The sequence below is a fragment of the Corvus kubaryi genome, unplaced genomic scaffold (assembly GCF_017639235.1).
Source record: "Corvus kubaryi isolate FWS band 111438036 unplaced genomic scaffold, C.kubaryi_AGA036_p1.0 137, whole genome shotgun sequence".
NCBI lineage: Eukaryota > Metazoa > Chordata > Aves > Passeriformes > Corvidae > Corvus > Corvus kubaryi.
This window is the reverse complement of record NW_024580671.1, coordinates 26,540,433-26,565,218: the sequence shown is the minus strand read 5'-3', so window position 1 is coordinate 26,565,218 and position 24,786 is coordinate 26,540,433. Positions and strand designations below refer to the sequence as shown.

The 24,786-nt window shown below is 35.6% G+C and overlaps 1 protein-coding gene across 7 annotated transcripts in view; it reads left to right on the top strand.

The window, feature by feature from the left end:
- The window catches only part of TAFA5 (TAFA chemokine like family member 5), a 525,365-nt gene that overhangs the window by 406,827 nt on the left and 93,752 nt on the right, over positions 1 to 24,786 (top strand). For 3 of the 7 annotated variants that reach the window (XR_006014446.1, XR_006014445.1, XR_006014448.1), the window contains 2 exons: positions 79 to 171; positions 1,493 to 3,789. The exons of 2 other annotated variants lie outside the window; for them this stretch is intronic. Coding sequence is in view for 1 of the 5 variants with exons in the window: in XM_042018264.1 (XP_041874198.1) it covers positions 1,493 to 1,501 (9 nt within the window). In the remaining 4 variants the exon portion in view is untranslated. Of the gene's footprint in view, positions 1 to 78; positions 172 to 1,492; positions 3,790 to 24,786 lie in introns of those variants that run through there. 2 more of the 7 variants (XR_006014447.1, XM_042018264.1) reach the window with 1 other exon arrangement.

Below are 24,786 nucleotides of genomic sequence, written 5' to 3'. Positions count from 1 at the left end.
AACTTTAATTTCTCTTGCTGAAAGTATATTTAAGAAGGGGAATATATCACAATAATCAACCAGGTTTTTTGCCTTCAGCCTGTCTGAGGCCATGTGGTTTGGAGATCTGATCACTAGTCCGAAAAGGAAAGGCTGTTTGCAAGATTTCTGGGGTGTTTTTTCCTGGAAAAGGTGAGAGGACAAAAGCAGAAATCTATGACATACACTTTATGCCTTGTAAGGAAAGTATTCATCTATCTATCTATCTGCCTCTCTCTCTCTCTCTCTTTCTTTCTTTCTACATGCATATATATAGAGATCCATATGTTTCAAGCTGTCACTAAATTGATTTGGAGGCAGATTTTTTTTCATGTACAGCTCTGAAGATTAGGTTAAAAATGCAATATTTAATATATGGCTTAAACCAATTGAATTTGATTTTGTTGTTTGTTTTGCTTTTACATTCACTGTTAAGTATTTTCTGGAGTTTTGCATGGTATTTCCATCAGTAATAACAGTTCTGACTACTTGGAGACAGAGAAATGCCAAAGCAGAAGATAATTTTTTGAAAATTCAAACAGCATTTTGTAGCAATCATGCTTTCTTAATATACCCCACAACATTTTGGAGCATACAGCATCTGTGTATTTTTTAAACCATTTCTAAACTCATATTTTGGGTGAGCATGAGTAGCTGGCTCTTTGTTGTATAAATCGGTTGTTATTTTCTCATTTGTGCTTTTGCTGTCTTCCAGTACTTTTGATTTCTTTAATGGTGTGAACTTTGGTTCTGTTTCTCTTTCAAAATACTGCTTCCATTCAATTTTCTTTGCAACAGGTTCATTGGGCAGTACTTTGCCTGTTTTTATTATCTTGCATTTTGTTGGGATTTTTTTTGTTTTGTTTTGTTTGTTTCTGGTACGTAACTAAAACAATTTTCTGATTAGATTGACTATTAATAGCCATTATTTACATTATTTTGCACTTGTAATAGCATCGCTAGAGGGCAGTATTGATTAAATTAGGCACACTCTAGTGCTCTTTGGAAACTTAACTGCAGAAAAGTCTCCAGTACAAACATCTTTGCATTTTTAATATATGTTCATGGTTTTCATGTCCATTGTTCATTACATCCTAAACATAAAAATTAAAAGTAATCTTAATCACCATGTGTATTAGACATTGTTATTTGTAACTTTAATGTGTGTAAAAGAACATTCTGTGATTTTTATGAGAAAGAACGTGCAAGAAGCTTAGTAAAAAGTGGATGGCATTGAAGTTATTATAAGTTATAATTTATTGGAAATAATTATTAAAGCATAAACGTTTTATAATAAAAATATAGGCTTTTTCATATGCTTCTTTCTCAGGGAAAATTCTGTGCAAAATAAATATCTTCAAATTAATTGTCTCCTTGAAAAATCTCAGTACAGTGTATTTTGTAATAATGGACAGCAAAGATAAGCAGAATTGCAAATTAAAACACTGACTCATTTGTTCTTATTGATTTACAGGTCTCCTGACAAATGCAGCAACACAGAATCCTCGTAGGAGTGGTTTAGGCTCTCTGTGAGCTACTTAACTTAGTCAAGTTTCACTGCTGTTGATCATCATCCGTTATATGTCATCAACCCAACTGTCTGTTTCTCTGTATCTCATGAATGACAGCATAATTCCTCTGCATTATGAGCTAAAGTTTGTTCTACCATTCTAAGGATCACTGGACTAAGGAATATAGAAAAAGAGATATGCTTGGGCATTAGCAATACAAAAAAGTTCATGGTTAACATTTCATCTGCGTTATACACCACTGCTGGACTTGCTGTTACCTACATGTTTCAATCCGAAGAGTCTGCTACAATGAAGAGTATCATCCCAATCAGCCTTAGAGAAGACTGTTTTGCCTATGGGAGGAGACTGAGGTGCAAAAGAGAAACTCTTCTTGTGCCCTAAACTGTCTGAATTGCTTTTATTTTCTTATACTTTCAGTATTTACAATAGACCAAAGAGCAAAATCTATTTTAAAGTGGACACAATCTTACTCTTAACAGAGTTATGTCATTAAATTGAAGGAGGTCTCCACAAAGACATGATTCCAGCTTTCACAAAGCTGAAATGTTGTCCAGCAGAAGTCTTTATGGAAAGCTGAAGTAAAAACTAACTCAGAGACCTGCTCTTGAAATGCCATGTTCAAGAGAACATAACGGAGCACTGAGAGAAAATTACCTATGTTTGAAAAACTTGGACAAAAAGAACACAAACTGTCGACACGGCACCTTTATTCCTCTGTACTTAGATTGACTTTCTCGTACTAAAATCATTTTCCGTTTTAACCAGTTAAACATGCCTCTTCTACAGTTCCATTTTTGATAGTTAAAGTTGGATAATACAGTATTTGCAAAGAGCATGTTTGGTCATCTGTGGCCTATGTCTCATCTGATACACCATTTAGCACCAGAAAGCAAATTAAAGAGAAAACAAAAGTAACACTTGTTTGAAAGAGATCATTAAATGTATTTTGAAAAGCCTAAAGTTATATATTTAACAGTTTTTATATGTTGTATATTTGTAGAAAATCCTATTTAACAATTAACGTGATAACTCTGACAGTTATGAAAAGTGGTTCAGAGTTAAGTTGTGTTTTATTACTTCAGTTGTCTCTGAAGTGACCGGTGTCGTTTGCTTTCTTCCATTGGGACATTCTGGATGTAAAGCATGACCAGAGAGGACTGTGTAGAAAAAGCAAAGAATAATGTTGTTTATATTACATAAATGCATTCAACCATTGCACTGTTGGAAGGCATTTTTTATTTTTATTTTATTTTTATTTTTTTGTCTTTATGTACTGATAAAAATAGAGTGTAAAATATTTTACTCTTTGCTCTTCATAGCAAGGCCTTCCTTCCTTCCTTCCTTCCCTTCCCTTCCCTTCCCTTCCCTTCCCTTCCCTTCCCTTCCCTTCCCTTCTTTTATGTAAGGGTCTGTTTGAAGCCTGTTCCTTATCCCATTTTCAGTGTTTTACCTCATTGTTAGAAAGCCCACTTTTTCAGCATTATTGGTTAGTGAAAATTTAGCAAAGACAGCATAGACAAGGGAGAAATTATGATAAAACAGAAACAAAACCTTGTTCCCTTTTACTGTACCTTTTGGCATATAAGTTTGGTACATATTGGTATGATACAATCAACAAGGGAGCTTAATTTCTTCCTGGCAAATGTATTTTGGTTTCAAGTATACTACCTAATACTCCAATTAACTTTTAGTGTTATGCTAGTTCTATTCTACTAAAGAAAAATATATAGAGATTATTCAAGTGACCATAGATGAAAGGTACAAAAATGAAAAGTTGATTAAAGAATTTTTTTTAAAGCCTACTCAAACATTGAGGCTTATTTAATGCAGCGGTTGCAGGAAAATGTGAACTATGGATCATTTTGTCTTCAAGTAAAATAAATATCTACAAAATTCTTATTTAATCATAGGATTTTGACCAGTATCAAAGTAGCAATTTAAGCCCAGCCACTTGTAAAGTGTTATGGACTGACTGCACTATAAATGACCAATGTCAGGTTTAAAATGTCATGCAATAAATGATGGTAAATACATTTACTGTACATGTAGACCTCAAGAGCCAGATCCCTCACTCTACCAACTCTCTGTTTGGATTTATTTTAAAGGGAGCTTAGTAGCCTTATTTAGCAAACACAGAAAAAAATGAAAGTTGTTACATCCTTTTTGTTGCTTTACAGTATTCAGTTTTGTGTTGGTTCAGCTAAATTATGAAAAATAAAGAAAATCCTTTTATAAGTGAGACTTGTTCCCTGAGCATGACGTCACCAAAGGAATTTCACCAGATGATAAGTAAGGTGGGAGCACAGAGAGAAAGATGGAATTGGAAATTGAGGACATGAGCTGTGTTTTGAAGTTTTACCCTTCCTTTTTTATGTCTTGGGTACTTTCATTTTGGTGTGGTCAGTCACAGATCGTATTAAGGTCATTTATTTTCTGGAAAATGGATCTTCCAGGAACAAGAGAATCTATGACTGGACATCTGAATTCTTTACATCTAAAATCATTCTAAAATGATTCTAAAATCTACATTCCAATCAGTTCTGAATATGCAACCTTATGTTTTTGTTTTCTAAATATTTAAATACTCAAAAAAGAGTAGATATACATGGTTATAAGGCTTACTCTGGATAAGATCTATAAAGGAAAAAGATTCTGATTACTCTTCAGAGATGCATTCTAGTTTCTGAGTCTCTTTTGTACAACAGACACTTCAAGGCACTTAAAATGTGTTTTGTGCTTTTCCGTCCTCCCCCAGAATGTACTGTTTTAAGAAAACTAAATACACTGGCTGCCTTTGTCACTGTGAATTACTACTCTAAGAGCAGTGGTGAAATGTTTCTCTCTCAGGAACAATATGTTTTCAGAATATTGTTAACCTTAATTTTACAAAACTAAGTTACATAAAAAAAAAACTTGTTTGTTTCTGAAAGTATTTTATGTGCCTCTTCAAAAGCAGAATTTGAAAGACAGAAGATAATGTCTTATTTGAATGCTATTAAATATCCGTCATTTCTCAACTTGCACACAAGTAACTTTTTCAAAACATGCTTGAAAGGAAACAGAATAATACATAAAAACACATAATAGACTAATAAAAACAACCTCTAGAAATGCAGTAAACCTTTAAAAATTTTTTGAAAAAAGCTTCAATTTAGCTTTCTGTTAGCCCAGGCAAAGACACATTTAAGTACTGCTTTTAATATCTGGGATATCAAATGGAGCAAACATTAGCACACTGTAGCAATCAATGTGATACATCATTCACCAATTTCATAATTATGCTTTTAGCTTTTTTTTTTTTTTTTGTCAATTCATTTCTTCTTAGCAGCAGCTCAGGTTTTATGTGGAATCCTCAATCATTCACTTGTTTACTGAAATTGCACCCATGTGCTGTTGCATAAATCTTTAACCCAGGCACTTACTATCTCATATAGCCTACTCATCACAATCCTGATTACTAATTAGAGTTTCCAGAAGAAAATAAGGAATTCAACTCTGTGTCTGAAAAGCCTCTGTAGCTATGAAGAACAGCTGAACTAAAAGGTGGTAAATGATTGGTTGACAGGAAAATCACAGCACTGACTGACTGGGCAACTGAACTAGTGGAAAGAAGAAATGAACAAGCCAGCAGTGGATGTAGCACAAGAAGCCAAAAAAACTCCGAAAAAACAAACAAACCAACCCAAACCTAAATTGAAATATTTATTATATTTATTCAAGGGAGAAAACCGCACCCAGAACCAGCTGTTTCATCACATAAACCTACATATATGCAGTACCTATTCCAATTAAAAAAATATAAATACATAAGAAAGCATTTTCTTTTAAGCATCTTTGTATGATGCTGGATGTTATATGAGTAACGACCAAAGACAGGAATGTGTTGACTATTTTTTTCTGACATAACAGATTTGATCCTACTGAAGTAATGAATCTCACACTGGGCTTAGGCAAATAAAGATGGACAGAAAGCACGATATTCGACTTCTGATTTCAAACTGGGGCTTGAGTAGAGAAAGGAGTTCAAGAAAGAAACTGCAAAAAAACCCAACCAAGACCAGAGAAAAATATTTTTTTCATTTCAGAGTATTTAGTGTTTAATAAGTGCTTTTTAGTATTCAGTACATGCTAGGGGAGTCAAAAGGAGTATTATTTGAAACAGGGAAATAAGAAAGGAAACATTATTTTAACTGCAGAGATGAGAATTTTACTGATAATGTGGTTGTCTTCTTTTGAGATATAAATCCCATTAAACTTGGAGACCCGTGGGTAATATATAAAAGGCAATTCTGTCACTTACTAAATATAAACTAAAAAATGGAAACTAAACTAAAAAGTAGAAATTGCAATAAGCCAGAATAGACAGTAACTAATAATGAGCCATTCTGTGGGAGGATCGACACAAGTTCCTGTACTGCTTTTGACTATGAATGAAATATGAATACTGAGATTGCACGGTTTGTTAGTATCAGTAAATTACACAGATTAGTGAAGATATGGGAGGCATATGAAGATATGCAGAGGCAAAATGAATCACCAAATATTAACAGAAAATGGAAAACTGAAAATCAGGAGTGTCAATTTATCATTTCTTACACCATCAAAGTAATTGTGGCTTCAATTATGTCAAATTTTAGGAAATATGTGGAAAATAACTTCTGCTCTTGAAATAGATACTAATGTTGTTTTCAAGCTAGTCAGTGCCTAGGTCAAGTCACTGTTTTCATATGGTAATCCTATGTTAGTTATGCCTTTTCAGAGCTCCAGCAAGCCATTGGAGGACACTTACGATTTATATTTGTAGTCACAAAGCACAATGTGCTCATGGCATTGATGTCCTCCACATCTGGCTTGGACAGACCATGCCCACAATTTTCTAGGTTTGATATTGCCACTATCAGGCTAGTGAAAGTGACACTAAAACACTATATTGTGCCGCAGTGATGCAAAAAGACCTGTGCAAATGAACAAAGTTGATTAGCATATAATCAAAAACCAGTTTTACTAAAAATATTAATAAATAGCATGCAAAGAACAGATACAGTAAAAAAAATGGAAAGCAGTAAGGACTTTTAATGTAAAAAAACCCCAAAAAACCAAAAACCACACCAAAATCTAGTATGAAAAAAGAAAATCTCTGCAAAGATCTTTGTTTAGGAGTAGAAACTCCAAAGGTGTTTATGTTAGGAGTATAGGGTCTGACATAACAGAAGGAACAACGTTAGCATGTGCTGAGAGCAGTTTACACTACCTAAGGAGCTTGAGCACTACCTCAAAGCCATTGTATAAAGCACTGTGAGCAAGTGTCTGTCTTCCTTCCCTGCACTGGAAGAAGCTGATGTGTACATTTCTATGTACCCAGGAAGAGAGACAGGTGGCTTAGTATGGGTTCTCACACAGGCATAACAATACTTGTCACCCACCTCAGGCAGAGGCTATAATGACAGGAAAGGTTGACATCAGCTGTCAACAAGAATTTTGTACTGAGTTGTGAAGGTGCTAACAAAAATTGGGTAGTAGAAGCCTGACACAGCTGTTAACGTACAAACACATTGCACAAAACAGCTCACAGAGCCCCGGTGGCAGTAAAGAGAGCCTTCCCATCACAATGACTAAAGCAAGTGCAAGGGTCATATATTTCTTCCTGTATATGCAGACAATCTCCACATGGATAGATGAAAATTATTGCGGGCTAGTTCTGTCCACATTCTCCATTCACTTCTACAAAGATGTACTAAAGCAGCCTCCAGAGCAGAAATTCAACATGGACTGCAACTTCAAGACATAGAAGCCTAAATGACATGCTATTAGCAAACAATAAAAAAGTATATATTGGTGCTTGAACAAAATTATGTTTAATTTGGCACAACTTACAATTTCTGCCTCAATGTAGCTATGCAGCACTTGGTTTTCTCCACGGGCATATTTGTTTCTTCTCAGAATTTTGAAGAGAGCAAAATGACAGTGATAATGTATCTTGCAGCTCATGCAAAACAAATCAAATGAGGGTGAGCTCTGGATGGGCAGAAATTCTAGCTGAGTAAATAACAATGACCTCACTGTGCACAGGAAACTAACACCCCCAGAAATGACACAGACAGTTCTTGAGCAAATGACCACACCTTGTTCATGAAAAGGAGGCTCTTCCAGAAACATACATGCATTGCTGTAGAGCTTCTTCCAAACCAGGAACACATGAAAACTGTCTAAACTCAAAGATAAATACAGCAAGTTAGAGAGAAAAGTTGTTGTGAAAACTTTGTATTTAATTGTATGCATCAGGTTAGAGTTTCCTGTACTTCATTACTTGTTCTTCGTAGATTAACAAAATGTTATTGGAAGAAGATTTGTCGCTGACTCCATGACATGATCACTTTGTATTATTTAGATGGTAACTGTAGTCTCCTTAGGCAGTTTGACAAACTCAGCAAGCTTCCTCTCCTGTCCTTTTTCTCCCATTGTTGCAGCCTGTAGTGCTGTGCAGACATACCCACTGCAATGGTTACCAGCAGTTCTAAAGGAATTATTTATTGGCTACTGGTGTGGGTTTGGCAGTGTGTGGTGCAGTACCAACTAAAAGCCCATGTCATGATACTGCCTCTAGCTGAGTGCTTGTATGCCAGGTGGCAACTGGCCCTCAGGTTTGCTACTCTTGAGGGGATTTTGTATAGGATGCATAATCTGAAATCACTGCAATTTGAATGGCTTTCTGAGAACAGGAATGAAAGATTTCTTCAGTATCTCTCTCCAGTTAAAAAAAGAAAATTTTGCTTTTTCAGAAGTCTTTTATCATTCTTTTACTGTCTTGTGAAGAATTAAAAAATCTAGATAGATGCATGGTAAAGCTTGTTGACTTTCTACTTACTTGTAAAGATGCCTTGGGTCTGGAAACAAGGCAAACAGCTTGTAAAACAACTATTCACATCCAACAGTATATTTCTGTGCTCCAAAACCAATTCTTCCTTGAGAACAAACTCGAACTGGAGGTAAAAACATTGCTTCTCATTCCATTTTTAAAGATAATGCCTAAGCTTATGTTCATAGTTGAGAAGTTTCCCAAGTTTAAATATTTAATCGCGCAGTGAAATAATTCAGAAGTCTGTTTCTAATGATGCTATCTGGTGACACCTGTCATAATGATACGTAGCTTGGTCTGTTATTTTTCCAAACACAATATAAAAGCTATAAAGTAGTTTCATCAGATAATAAATGCTCAAAAAAAAAATACTGCCATCTACAAGGAGGAGTATCTTGTTGAGCTTTCTAATGTTATTAATGAGAGAGGTATGTGTTTGAGGACAATCCTGCTTTCATTGTACCTTAAAAAAACTTCCTTACAACAAGGCACAACTCTTACAGAGGCTTGAGGATTGTATTAGTTTCTTAGACAGTGAGTTGGCTGCAGGGAATATTGCTGCACAGTTATCTATTGCCGAGCTGTAGCAAGGTTCCAGGGCAATACTGTATTGCTATATTCCTTTCACTGAAAAGTTTCCCTTACTAGAGTGCATTGACCAATATTTCAGTCCTACCATGAGCTAAACCAGCATTACTGCTGTATTGAAGTAATTAATTCAAAATATAAAAAAATAAACATACATTTATTTATTAAGAAGTTCGGCGGAGAACTCTTACAGTGACAGATGACATTAGCCTATAAGCCTTTATAACTTACAAGGTAATAAAATGGGGTTACATTTTTGGATTAAATTGATAACATGACCAAATCGATTTCATTAGTGTATCTGTCATATTTGCTGTTAATGATGGCTAACAGTGGAATAGAAACTGACAACAATCCCTGAAAAACTGTGCAGATCAAAATTATATTATACTAGCATTCATGAATTTTAATAACCTTTTTTATCATGAATTTTGAACTCCCTTTTTAAATTTGAGGCTCGCAAGGAAGAAGAGAATTAAACTTTCTACACCTGTCTCAGCTCCTATTATTTCTATTGTTACAAGTTAATAGGCTCAAGAATAGAAGACATTTCCACTAACTAAAACAAAAAAAAGGTCTTGCTTGAGAGTCTCTTGTGAGTGCTTATAGAGGAATGGATGTTTCTCTGCTGCTAAAGTGTTGACATCAGAGTCATTTCTCCTGAATGACTAGAAAGCTTTAGGACACCCAAATTGCTGTTTAGAAGACTGTTTGTGGAAGCTGCTATTCGTATTAATAGACATTGGTACTCCAGTGTGTAACTCCCTTTAATAGAAGATCTGCAAAAATCTACAGGACAATATACCTACTGCCAGGAAGCATCATAACTCTCTAATCCCATTAGCAGGTCTTAAATAAACGTGAGTTAAAAAGTGTACAAGTATTGAAATGCTACAACCTCACAGCACCAATTGAAACATCAAAGTGCCCTTATGTAATGAGACACCTTGACCTCTCTGCTACTTGGAAATGCGGTATGATATTAAATATGTGTCATATGAACTGAAAGACCAAATACTCTTTCGTATTTCAAGTCCTGGATTACAACCTCATTCTTGGCTTAAAATGATGTGAAAATAGATAATTAAAAAGGAAAAACCATGGGATAATCTGGGCACAGGTAAAGGATAACTTTATCATTTTGTTAATAGTTTTATCTTAAATATATTATATAAATGTATGTGTGTATATATATAGAAAGTGAAGGACACTGTCTGGTTTGAGCTTACTGTCTTTCTTGCTCTCATAGATGTTACGCTCAGGAGCTGTGATATCAACATGGGTAAAAAAATTCAGAGATACAATCTATAGAGTTTAAGTGGTAGAGGTAGAAATATTTAGTCTTTCATATGTGAGGGTTGTTCTGACCTTTTGGAGATGCTGATATTTGCAAGAGAAACATTGTCTTCACATCTTCTATGCTACTGTTAACAAAAGTTGGGTACTTTTAGTGTGATTCTTCCTGTACTGCACATACTGTACAACCATACAGACTCTTCACAGAGTCTTTCTAGCTACATTTTGACAACGTATTCAAAAATATTGCTGCTCCTGGTATTCAAGGTAACTTGATTTGGATTTTATACACATGGTGGGTTAATCTTGGCCTCATGCTCCTCAACAGAACAGGGGGAGAAAATGAGACAGGCACAGGGAGATAACTTATGAATTAATCTTAAGAGAAAAACTGACTGAAGTTGAGAGAATTTGTCCAATGTATCAACAATCAAAACATAGGGGATAGTAAGAAAAAAAGACAATATTTAAAGATCACCTTCTCTCTCTTCTTTTTCCCAAAGTTCAACTTCACTACTTCATTCTAAACTCCTCCTCCTCCTGTCCTCAAGGAGGGTATGGGATGTGAGGATAGTGCTGAGTCCATAACAACCTCTTTACTGTTCTTGCCTCCTGAGACATTTCCTTGCTTCAGCACAGTTCCTTCCAGTGGGCTGCAGTTCTCAAGGGAAAACCAGTTCTGTGTGGGTCTGCCACAGGCCACAGTTCCTTCAGACCATATCCACTGTGGTGGTTTAGTATTGGTATTCCCTAATTAAGTTTTTCCAGTAAAATGCAAACCACGAGCTTGAGCTTCTCCCTGTCCCCATCCCCTCTGGTGAGAGAGACAAAAGAGAGATCTCGAGCTGTGATGAGAACAATTTACTGGAAACAACATCCAGACAAGAAAACAAACAGGAACGAAAACAACATTAATAACAAAAGTATACAAAAAGAGACCAACCCAGCCCCATGTGACCCCTGAGACAATGAATGAAATGGTGGCAGATCCTCCACATGCCACTTTTTTCTTCATGACCGCAAGCCACACTCCCCTCCTTGGAAGTGAGAATCCCTTACTTTTGCTCCCTGGCAGTGAAGTAAGTGGTACAGAATAACAACCTCCACACACCCACACGGCTCTGGCCTCTGCCCCCTCACAGTTACAGTGGAAAAATTCACTGTCCTGGCCAAAACCAGGATATCCATGTACACCATCCAATGTGTCATCTCCCACAGGCTACAGTGTGGATATCTACTACAGCAGAGTCTCTCCAAGGGCTGCAGGGAAACATCTGCTCCACCATGGTCTCCTCCACAGGCTGCAGGTAAATCTCAGCTCTGGCAACTGCAGCACCTCCACTCCACTTCTTCATTGACCTACGTGTCTGAAGGGCTGTTTCTTACAGTTTTTTACCTCACTTTTCACTACTGTGCAGTATTTTGACCTTTCTTAAGTCTGTTTTTCCACTGGTGCTCCCATCTTGGCCAAGGGGCTCAGCTGGGTGGAGCTGGCCATGGACAGACCTAGATCCTCATCACTGAGGCCCCTGGAAGCCCCTTTTTTTTTTTCTTTGTAATTGTTTGGGGGTTTTTTTACACTGACATCTTTCTTCATTAATTGCAATACAAGGGATTTAGTCTCTAATCCAGCACATTTTAATAGCCACTGTCTTTAAAAATAAAACTAAACAACCAAAGCTAAACAAACAAACCCCCCAAAACAATCAAAAAACCCAAACCAAAACTCCACTGATCCTCAAAGCCACTTAAGTCACAACTTTAAAAAAAAGTTAATTTTCAAACTACAGAAATAAATGTAAAAGGTACAGTACTGTTTCTTAACAAAGGTGCTGAGGTCTGAAGAATATTAGGAAATAAGTAAATTAGTGAAGCCAATAGAGCCTGACAAGACAGTCCCTTGACAATAAGACTGAGAAAAATTCCCTTTTCCCAAGTCTCTTTCATCTCCTGTCTCTGGGGATAATTGCATTTTCAGTGGATTAAATAAGGAAAAGCAAATGCCTTTGACATTGTATTTGCTCCCTTGTACAGCCAGCTCCAGATATCTGAGGCTTTAGAAGTACTTTGACTGCAGATTGCAGGCAATGGAAAACCTCAGTACACTTACTAATAAAGAGTTGCAATCCATGACTTCTCAGTGGCTTGTGTTTACTGAAGACGAGTCACTCCATTAAGATTATTCCATTCAGACCATCTCATTGAGTTTATTTTAAGATTTATTACTGCTGCCCATTGCTGTATCCATATGCTGAGAAGTCAATAGCGATAGGTAGTCCATATCAGAAATCACTGGATCAACCTCTTTCTATCTTCTTCTCCACCTTCTGCCCTCCTCCAAAATCCTTTGTAAAACTTAGGTTTGGTCTTGCTTTGGTAGAAAGGAACAGAGAAGTAGATTGCATGGTATGTGGAACAGAGTGCAATGAATCATATTTTAAATGAAAAAAAAAGTGGATTCACTAAATCTCAAGAAACTGCTTTTTTTTTTTTTCACTAGATAGCCTTGAGCAGAAATCTTTGTAACTCATGTGTGGCATGCTGAGTTTTTGATCTATCCTATCATGGTGGAGTGTAACCCACTTTTTAAAAAAATAAATATCCAGTTTTTATGCTCTAGTAGGAATTGGAAGGTCTGGCACCAGCATATACATGCAATTCTCTTCAAAGTGAATATATATATTATTATTATTATATCTTAAAAATCAGCTGACTAATTCACTAATATGTATGTCTTTTGGCAGAAGAGCTGAGCTTGGCAGGGACTGGTGGATATTGTCAACTACAGCAGGTTTCTCGGGATCTTGATCAGTCAGTTTTGAGTGCTTTCAACAGTGAAGAGTTCACAACCTCTCTCAGCAATTTATTCCACTGTTTGATGATCCTACCAGTAAAAAGTAATAATAAAACAGAACTTCTTTTTTTAAAATGGAATTTTATTTTATTCAGTTTGCTTCTTGTCCTGCTTGCCACCACTGAGAAGAGTGTACTTCATTGCTACTCTGCACCACTACCTAACAGAATGGGAAATCCAAATCAGTAAATTTATTTACATGTAACATTATATTTCATCTCAGGTGCATATTTTTTTGTATTTGTTTTGAACAACATTGAAGTGGTCTTTTGAGATTAATGGAACAAAGTGATGTGAAGCGAACAAATCCAGAGCTGTCTCTGTGTGAAATTCTTGTCTCTCTGCACAAAATTCCTGAATCCAGGCTGTCTTAATAACCTATATCTAGTATCACCAGTGTGCCAGGACCTGGCATAGCACCCTATGTAGTGTAATTGCATCTCACAACACAGATCTCTTGTTAATAGGCCCCTCCAGAATTCAAAGCATGCAGGGGAATTATGCAGACTGCTCAGCTGCTGCTGTTCTGGCAAAACATAGGAGCCTGGGATCAGTAATATGTTGATGTGGTCTACAATAGGAGAGAGCTGGTTTTACAATCGGAGAGCAATTCCTGTGTGACAACAGATCTAAGCTGAAAAACTGCTGAACTCACATAAGCTTTGTGAAGGATAATTTTGTGAGGTACCATTGTGTGTGTAAAATGGAGGAGCATGTTTGCTCATTGGCATGGTATTGGCTTGGCAGATGCTGATGCAGCTGCAGTGACAGCCATGGCCTAACAAAAGGGCAGAAATTCTGACCTGTTGGTGTCTTGGCTAGTTTGCATTGTCTGCATACTTGGAATATAAACTTTAACAGCACATCCTTATATGTGTTTCTTTACTTCCTTTCCTTAAAAGAGAGGTTAGTATATTCCTTCATAAAGCATTCAAAAGGGCATTCTAATTTTTTTTTAAATGTTAATTTTTAAGAAAATTTGCAACATGACTAAAAGCATATATTTCTAATGCATAAAATTTCCAAGCACTCAATTTGACTAATATTTCAAAGTATACATAGATACAGTTCAGGCCATCATTTCACGCATACTGTCACAAGATACAATAGCATTGTTTACAATCTAAATCTAATTAAAGGATATGCAGGAATGAGAAAGGGATCAATATCTAATATGGTTTTTTCCATCTGCTTTCCTCACCACCGCTAACATGTCAGAGAAAATGCCAATAATTTGATCTCAAGCATGTGTCCTGTTGCTTTTCCACTGATACACACAAGGTCAGTTGAGATATAGGATGCTCTAAATTCTTCATTTAGTTCCCTAATTAATAGGTGGTCATGAGACAGCATATTCAAAAAGTGACAAAAAAATATAAATGTATCTGAAATACTAACTGTGGGATATCTTTAAATAAAATACATCTTTGATTTCAAGCATAGAAACATCACCTGAATACCTGAAAAAATGTTGGACAATTCAGACATTAAATACTTGTGGGACGTTTTTACATTAAAGGCATCTAAACGCCATCATTTTTATAATAAATTTCCATGAATGTAGTTTCAAAATAAAGCTAGGCAAACTCTAGTGGAAATCTTCCTGTCGTACAGCAGGCAATTTATTGAGAAGACGTGAATGTAACCTTTATTGTCCAAAAACTTGCAGTTCACAGTCTCGAGGGTGATAATAAAATTCTCCTTCATGCTAATGTTTGTTTTAGTTAGACTGAGCTCTTATCCCAATTGTGCAGAGGCTTGTATGATTGTTTCTTGTTAAAATGTTATTAAGGATGACTTGTGGTCATACAGAAACAAGAAATATTATCTGCAGTAAAGTTATTTCCTCCACTTCCATTTCCTCATCTTCCTCTAGTTTGAATGACATCCTACTTCTAGACCGTCAATGTTCTATTCCCTCAGTGTTAAGGTCTTCACTTTTTTCAGCACAACAGAGCAAACATTTATTGAATGAGGTGCAATGTTTACGGAGAATTAAAAATGTCCCTAGAGGGCAGGATGTTTGCAAAGAAATGGAAAAAATATGTGGAAACCAATCAAATATTTTGGAAGTTGTCTGACTGTGTCTAAAATGTCTAAGACTTCAGATGAATGATTCTGAAAAGAGCTGTGATTTCATTCTTCAGTTTAGATTTCCTTTAAGTCATTAAAACCAGAATGAAATGCTTGTCATAGTGATGTAAGTTCTACACTGAGCAAAGGAGTACCACTAAAAATGGTGTGCCAAACTTCCTGTGGTAAACAATCCATGAAAGGCAAAAGAACACAAATAAGGTGAAGATCAATATAAAAATATTGGAGTGTATGGAAAATTAATCAATCTGTTTTCACCGTAAGGGTACCATCTACCTGTGATGTTGTAATGGGTCTGAAATAATAAAATGCACCACTTGACTTTATTTTCTTGTAAGCCTGGCCTTCAACAAAAATCTTACAACAATTCATTTGCAAACTTATTTTATTCTCCATGGAGTGTTTTTACCATATTTCAGGTGACTGCATGTTTTCTCTTTAATATTTTCTGCTCTTATACTGAACTCAAATCTGTGATCTTAGAGAAGGCAAGTATATACCCACCTTATGATTTTTACCCCAAATATCTATAGAACATACTGACTAAATGAATACTTTACATCCTTGGTGGAATTTTTATAAAAAATAAATAAATATTGACATTTTTAAAAGTTTTGCTCCTGTTATACCTCAATTTCTGAAAATAAATAAAAATCACTTAAATAATTCTACTCTGAAATAGATTGTTTCATTAAACGTCTTATAGACGTAGCCTAAAGTATTGCAACTGAATTAACCTTTAAAATTTAAATACATGGAAAGAAAATTAAACATTCACACTGTTAATATAATGTGAGTGTTGATGTACGTGAGGTCAGTGACATAAAACTGGAAGAACTAAGTAAAAATAGGAACCATGTGATATGGCAGTCATATAAAAGAAATTACAAGATAATGGGCAGAGAAAGGTCTAGTGTGAAATAACTGATAGATAAAGTTTGTCTTATCTAAATTTATATGCCTGAAAGTTAGGCATCTTGAGGATTCTTTTGCCTTGTCTTTAACTGCCTCAAACACAGGTAATTTTTTTCAGACCTTCCCATATAGTTAGTAGAGAATATGTAAGTACTGTTAATAGTGTCCTGAGAACAATTTACCTTATCCTAAGGGAGACACCAGCATTTGGCCCTGTGAACTGCTTATAAATCATCAGCTTAATTTCTGGTGACTTATGACAGTTTATAAAACTGTATATGTAGCTGCTTGCATTCTATACTACTAAAATGAGGCCACAATTTGCCCATACTATAAGCTTCTAATAACCCTTTTACAGCCAATAAATCAACTCCAGAAGATAAGTTATGTATTCTAGTGTAGGATATGTGCCAATGGCCAGACAACTGAATCTCTTTGTAGAGACCATACAGGAAGCTTCCGTGCGTAACTTAAATCAGATACCTTGCTTGCATTATTTGCACTTCTACATTTCAAGATTGGTAGGTAAAATAAAGCAGGACAATTCTCTTCTTCATTAGTTTAGAGTGTCTCAATTTCCATAATGTCCTGGTTTATGCACTTTGCTTTATAAGGTAAAATATTATGATTCTGTGTTTGACTTTCCTGACTAGTCACCTTTACACTGTTAAATGGATGATATAGATTCTATGAAATATAGAAAGCAATCCATGGCTGGTAATTCCTACAGTGTTTGGGTTTTTTAAAGCATTGCAAGATGAAGTGTACTTTTCTACCCATAAAATTCATGAGGCACTGAAGAAGACAGATTACATACAATACTAATTTTATCCATCAAGCAGTTCAATTAGAGGAGAAAAAAGGATAGTATTCTCTATGGAGATTCTGTAATTCCCTCCACTGATCTCAGAGGGGCTGCAGATGACCAGTTTGTTTAATTACAAAACTGGGGTATAGGATTGTTCTTTCCTTTTGTTAGTGTAAATGTTCTAGTGTAAGTGTTTTCCATAGAATTTTAAAGGCGAAGGATGGATTTCTGAGCACACACACGTGCATGCACACACACATACAGGCCCCAAGCCCAGCCTTGTGAAAAATCTCTTGTTCTGCTCTTGTAATTTACTTGCACGAGAATGGTGGTGGGATCATAGTTTGAGTCCACTTTAGTCCACAGCACTACTGCACCCAGAAGTATGAAGCATCTTTTCTGCCTTCATAATGTTAGTTTTCCAGTGTTAACAGCAACAGAACATACACAGAGGCCCAGATCCTGAAAAATATTTACATGTCTTTTAGAACTTTAGAAGAATTGCTGACTTCAACAGGAGTATAGCTTCAGCAGGAATGCTTTCAAAGTTGAGCAATTGCTAAACCCTCAGCTGGATAATAATTCAACAGTTGCTCATGAAAAATACAGATATCTAGTCTGACAAAAATTACCTCTTCTCTTCCCACTCTCTCTTTCCAGCCAGCTATTGAGCCGTAATGTATCTAGCCAACAGGAAGGACATTTTTTCTTTTGTGTCACTGAGTCAAATGACGTAAACTTGAAATATGTTGGACACATCATTGGACTTCACCATAAGAGTCTTCCATAAGTTCCTATTCCTTCTAAAGGCAGTGGAAAAAATCTCACAGACAGCCAAGGATGTTAGCCTTTCACTCTCATGCTCAGTGACTTACATGGGAATTCTTTGTGCAAGTGTGTTGTATAATCAAATGTATAATCTGTGATTCAAAGAGAAACATATAAAACAATCACCCCTCTCCATGAGAATTAAATAGAAATGTAAATCAGAGGTTTCTGAATCAAATAATTTATGTGCTTCTGTCTTTTTAGACTGAAATAAATGAGCATGAGGTCTAAAGCTTCACTAAGGCGTGGTGATTTGAGAATAATTTATTGTGTAAAAGGGTAACCAGTCAGTGTTAATTATAACACTGTTAGAAGCTGAAATGCTTAAATCTAAATCATTTAGAACTTATGTGATTGATATTAAACACCTCTGAAAAGGAAAAATGCTGTAGGCAAGTGTTCTTAATAAGTCTAGTTTGGTTAATTATTGCCTGAAGCATTTCTGAACTAATTATTTACCTCCAAAGTGGGCTCCATGTTTTCAGCATTGAAGTGCCAGATATTGATTTTCTTTAATTGTCAGGGTATAGCACTAGACAGACCACACAAAGCTGAAGGTTAAGCCATTTATAGAAAGTGATAGCCAGGTCCTCCAGTGTCACACGCTGCATCAGTGTGAAAGGGAGACCAAGACCCTGAAACTCGGCACATTCAGGGAAAAGGATTATTTGCCTCTGTCATCTGCCCTTTATGGTTCATTTAACATCTCAGATAGCCTGTGTAAATTAAGTGTGTTTAGTAGCTGCCCAAATTCCAAGTCAAAGAGAGTGTTCTGCTCAAAAGGGGAACTGGAGTATATTATCCTTCTATTTAACAAGATGTACATGGCTCAGCAAATAATGAACATTGAATTATTTGTTTACCCATGTTACCATAAATGGCTTAAAGATTAGTTCAAGATGGTTTTTGATTTTCTGCACACTTTTCCCCCCACCTCTTTTTTAATAAGTGAATATACATATTTCACAAAGGTTGTTCACGTGAATTTCTCAGTAGGGTCTGGGTGCTTAGAGAATTGTTGCCTGTCTGGATGGATGTAGGTTTTTTGGCCATAAGTTGGGATTTGTGAAATATTACAAGTCCCAGCATATTGAAATCACCTTTATATCTCATCAAACCACATGTGATGTGTGGACAGACATTTGCCAATTAGCTAGAGCTATTCCAGCCTACTGCAACTTAAAAATAATATAAAAAATAATAAATGCAATATGGCCTCTTAATTCACACCATCAGTGCCATCTCTGCTGATTTGAATTTATAAATAGAAAGAAAACATTTTTCTTGTTTTGAATTCTTTGTGATTTGTTGCATTTTTCTTTGGTTCTTCAGTTTCCTCTTGATGATTTTTCTCTTCCATGGTGATTAACTTGTGTTTAATCTTTTCCTGTTCATGCTCTTAATTTCTTTCTGATACCCCAGCTATTAATTTCTATGTCTTAATACTTTGCCCCTCTTTTAGTTAAGCTGAAGGACCCCTACAGGAATAAAATGGCATACTTTATCTGGGAGCAAGGGCTGTCCCTATGCTTAACAGTGTGAGACATACCACCAGAAGATGACTTGGTTCTTAGGTGGGGTAAACTGCCTTATGAAGGTTCCTACCTCTAATTTGTTTTTCTGTGCAGGGAGCCTAGAGTGACTGATGATCTTAACTTAGCAGGCTATCTCAAGTTAAGTGGAATGAATCCAGACCTCGTTCATCTCACTTTTTTCCTTGCTATAGACCTTTTTTTTCCTTTTCCTTTTTTTTCCGTCTGTATTGCCTGCCTTCACCTGTGTTTGTTTCAATGAGCTCAGGCTGCAGAAACCCTTAACAGCCCATGTGCCCAAACTGGGCACCATCATCACTGAATTGTGGTTTCTTCAGTTCCTATGGAGAAAGACAGACACAGAGAACAATTCAGATCACAGATTATAATGCCTGCATCTCTTTTCTGGTAGCATATATAGATACTAAACTGCTTGTGATTATGGTTTAAGCAGACTATTGTGATGTGATTAATTCCCACCCAATTTGTAATGGCAATTATTCTTTTGGGCCATATTAAAACGGAAAATTTTTGAAGAAAATGTATCTAATCTCTATCATTTAATTTTTAACCAGTTCCACTCTTAAAGGGACAAAAAATTCCATGTATTAAATATAGAGATACTGTATTGAGAAATAATGCAATAATTTCTACAAATAAACAAATCTAGACAAATATTCTGAAATACATTTCCTTGCTAAAGACATGGCATTTTAAATAGCATATGAACATGACAAGTTTTGTGAATATTTTGCTTAAATGATGACTAATGCAGTAGTAGTAGTAGTAGTATTACTATTTTAATTGTGCCTCATAAACTCATTTAATTACTGGTTTTCTTTCCCCATCATGTCAGAGTAAAACCTGTTAAACGAGATCCCTATCACCAAATATTAGCTTCATTAACTATATATATATATATCCTTCCCCTGCCCCTGGGATTTCTTTTTCTTGTTAATGCTGATAATATCTGAACCATTGTTTTCTTTTTATAAGTTCAGGACTTTTTAATGGAGAAGATCCACAGTAAACAGAAAAATATTGCATAAAAGCAGTCATTCATTTTTTCCCATTCCTTTAAATTGGGAAGTACAGCTGTGTTTTATGCTCATAGCAATATAACATAATTGGTTTTGTTACAGTTGTCAGTTATCTATTCTTTAGAATAGAAAATGATGAAACGTGTATATATGTCTGTTCTTTTTGGTTTATAAAATGTGGTTTATGTGAAAAAATGTGCTACGTATAAAGCACACTGAACTCCAACCCAAACCCCAGGGCCTATTTTGAAAAACTTTGGATTGAGTACTAATTTTACATTTGGATCTAGGATCCATCTTGACATTATAGTGCATTTGTTTGTGTAAATGGAAATCTAAATACTACTACATGCTGAAATTACAGCATCTTAGAAAATGTTGAATCTCTTTAGTGGCAAACAATATTGTCTTTGACATTTGTTCCGCAACTTCTTGAAGATTAAACTAAAAGAAATAAAATGTTTTTAAAGCATCTCTTACACGTTTATTGGCTTATGAAGAATGTGCACTGTTCTTACATAACCACTATTACCAGGAAAAAAAATCTCAGACGCTCTGATTTGTCCTATAAGTAGTATGAATTTCCTTTCAAACCCATAAATTTGATGTAAATTCAGCTTTTTTTTTTATGCATTCAAGTCTGTTGATTTTCATTCTCTTTCAGTGAGGTACCCACTATATTCACTTACAATACCAGAATTAAGAATTCAACACGCTCTATTAAAAAGTGCCAGTATTATTAGAGATGGTTCTCGTAGATAGGGTTGTTTATATACTACAGAAAAAAGGTGTTTTCTATCACTCTCAAGTCATTAAAATGTTTCAAATAACCTTATGAACTTCAGTTAAGACCTTCATCAAGGTCTTACGATAATTGACTTTTCCTCTAAATACTTCTAAAGACAACTCATTGTTCTATTGGCTCATACACCAGTTAACAAAACCATTAAAAAGTGTCTCATGTTATCAGTATATGTATATCAGTATATGTAGACATGGCATGATGGTTATCAAATCTGCTAGGTGCATATTGTTGAGAATAGGCTTATTTTTTTTTCATATAGTAGAAAATAATAGATAAAATCCTCTTTCTTGAGCTTTGAGCAATCATTTTTGGGAAATCATAGTAAGAAACACAATGAGTAGCCACAGGAACTTTCTTAAGGAAAGATTTTGTCCTAGCCTTAAATTAAAGTGTACAACAAGGTGCAGCACAAATATTCACATGAATATATATAAAATACCCCCAACCAACCAAGTAAACTTCAGTGTTTTCTCAGATATTTCTTTTTCTGTTACTGAGTACTGCACAGTGTACAAAGTGTTTGCTCTCTGTTGTCATGCTGATTTGTTGCGTGGGTAGTCAAAGCAGGTTTTAATTTAGAATCAAGAGTAACAAAGTGAACATGAACAACCAAGAGATCAACCAATAGCAGCAGTCATTCAGCAAAAAATAAACTGAAATGAAACAACCATGAGTTGCTCACCAACAGTTTGAGATCAGGAAAAGAAGCAACATCCAAATGAGTTATCAGTCGCAAATACGCAAAACGTGACTGTCTGAAGGCAAAATCCCTCCTTCCACCCCCAAAGATTCTGTTGCATTCATCTGATGTTTTATGAGGCACGTCCATGAATTATTTCAAAATTTTTGCTTCTTATATCTCTGTATTGATTATTCTTCTCAGAAACTTCCTGAATTTTATGGATATATTTATTCTTTTCCCAACACTCTCTTCCTTCAACTATGTAATATAGCAGGACCCTTTTTTTTTTTTTTTTAAGTCTAAAGTAATATGATTAATCTTTGAAGAATATGTGTCTGGGGTTTAGGACATAGCTTTCAAAATTGTCTCTCTACACATATCCATTAATTCTCAAGAGCTAAAGTTATTCAAAAGACAGAAAACATTTTAAATAATGTGGGCTAACACTGTTGGAAAATTTTTGAAAGTTAGTAGATTATAAATTCAATATAAAACTTTAGATCAACACTACATGAAATAGATACTCAAATCAGCAATTCAAAACTGAAGGTTAAACTTCTTTCCCCCACTAATTCTTGCCTACTCTTTTATCCATTATCTTATTTAATTTCCATTTAATAGCCCAGCAGCAGTAAACAGACTACATCTTAAAATGTTACTTTACAAATAAAATACAATTTGACCTTCTTTGTAAGTCTTCCCCCTTTCTCATTTCCCAGTGCCCATCTTATTTTAGAGCAGAGCTAAGTAGTGATTTCTTCTTCTAACACTGGGTGGCGTTCAATTAACTGCTGAAGTCCGTTCCCAGGAGTCTCAAACATTCCTGGGTCTTCAAGGTTTATTTCCATAGACAGTATAACCAGAGCAGGACTACATCAAGAAACAGAGAATTTATTTTTTCTTTCATTATAAGTATACTCAATGTAAAAGAAAAGAGGTAGAATCATTCTAACCTTCATTCATATTTACGAGATCTCTATGGAAACAAATTGGGAAGACGTGAATTATTCTTGTGATGAAGCTTTCTCTTTAAAACATTTTATTGAAAATATGTATGTATTATGATGCATTTCAAGTGTGTCTAATTCTACAGTGATAAGGCTCCAAAATATTAACGTTATAAATAGTCAGATTGAATTCTTAAGTGCAATCAGGGAAACATCGTAACATCTTATGAATTTGTTTAATAAGGATTTGTAATATTTAAAGCTGCTGACCTGAAAGATCCAAAGAACTCTGAAGGCTCCTGTTCGCTAATGTGGGTCTTGGCATGCAAATAATTTGTCTAATTTTTTTAGAACTCAGTTCTCCTTAGATATACGTTCACCCCTGGAAAGTACACAAAGGATTTCTTTGGGAAATCAGGAATGACGTTCTCGTGTTTGTGATTATTCTTCTGTTACTGACTGTGGTGGATTGACCTTGGCCAGCTGCCAGATGCCCACCTGGCTGCTCTTTCACTCCCTCTCCTCAACAGGACAGGGGGACAAGACATAAAAACTTGTAGGTCAGGATAAAGACAAGTGGACCTCTTACCATTTTCTGTCAGGTTCAAAACAGACTTGACTTGGGAAAATGAATTGAATTTTTTGCCTGTTAAAATAGACTTGGATGGTGAGGAAAAAAAGACAAAATTAAAGAAACACTTTCCTTTTTCCCAGGTTCACCTTCACTCCTTCATTCCTAACTCATCTACCTCCTCTGTCTCCCCCTCAAGCATGGGTGGAAGGAGAATGGTCAGTTCCTCTCTGCTGTTCACAGTACATATCTTAGACCAACAGCCTGATTGTGAGTGAAGTCAAGATTTGGTCAACAGAGGAACTTACACATTCTCATGTTTATTTAGGGAATCAAAACCACAGGCCAGTTTAGAACATGACTTTTCAAATAGGTGTATCTGTTCTGCTCTGCTCTCTGCAGTTAAATAATTCAATGTCACAATGTAATGCAATAGTGATTTAATATATACATGACGTTTACTTCAGCATAATCTCCTTAAGGTTATGATATATGTTTCCTTTTGTAGACTAGAGTTGTTCCCATGAATTGCATTCCACCCTTTAAGAGAACCCAAAACTAAAAGAAGGCCGTATCAGTACAGTGGACTATTAAGGCCTTTTAGATTTAGCTCTAAGCTGTCTCCTGGGTTAGTACAGCTCCATGACAAGGTGTCTGCTCTGGTCTTGAAAGCTATATAGCCACATAAAGCTACTAGTGAGGATAATTAAAGATTGAATGCATCCTCAGCTATTCACACAGCTATGGAGATATGAAAAGAAAGACTTGCTGCAACAATGGTGTGATCATACATTCTTCCAAGTATTATCTGACAAGGGAAAAATGTAGACACCACAAATGTTAGACTCTAGAAATGAAGTTAACTCAAATTGCTACAGAAAATAATGTTGGGAGTAAAAATGTTTCACTACTTGTTTTAAAGCAGGTATTCACAAAATAACAAAAGGAAAAGATCTGTGTTTTTGTAATTATGTGCCACCTCATCTGTGGCACAGAACATTTGTTAACAAAACAGTCCCTTGCACTGTGTGCTCAATAGCAGGGTCTTTATATGTGTAATCAGCTGTATAAAACAATGAGAAGTGAATTCCTAAACACTCAACTACCAAGATATGTCTGGAACATGATGTGAAACTACATAATGGGGTGTGCAAACACACCTTCTTGCACACACACGGCTCGTTTCACCCAGATAAGGGAGTTAACACCATAGTTGGCCTTATTAACATGTTTTCTGAGAGCTGATGGGCTCAAGCTAATGCTTGGCATAAGCTGGATGAGCTTCAGAGGTATTCTAATTTGTGAATACTCTTTCCAGTATACTACTAAGTAGCTGATCTTAAAGCCAAGATTCTTGAAGTAAATAGTGAAATGTGCTTTTTCCATGTTCCTTAAAAAACCTGTGTCAGACTAGTTATAG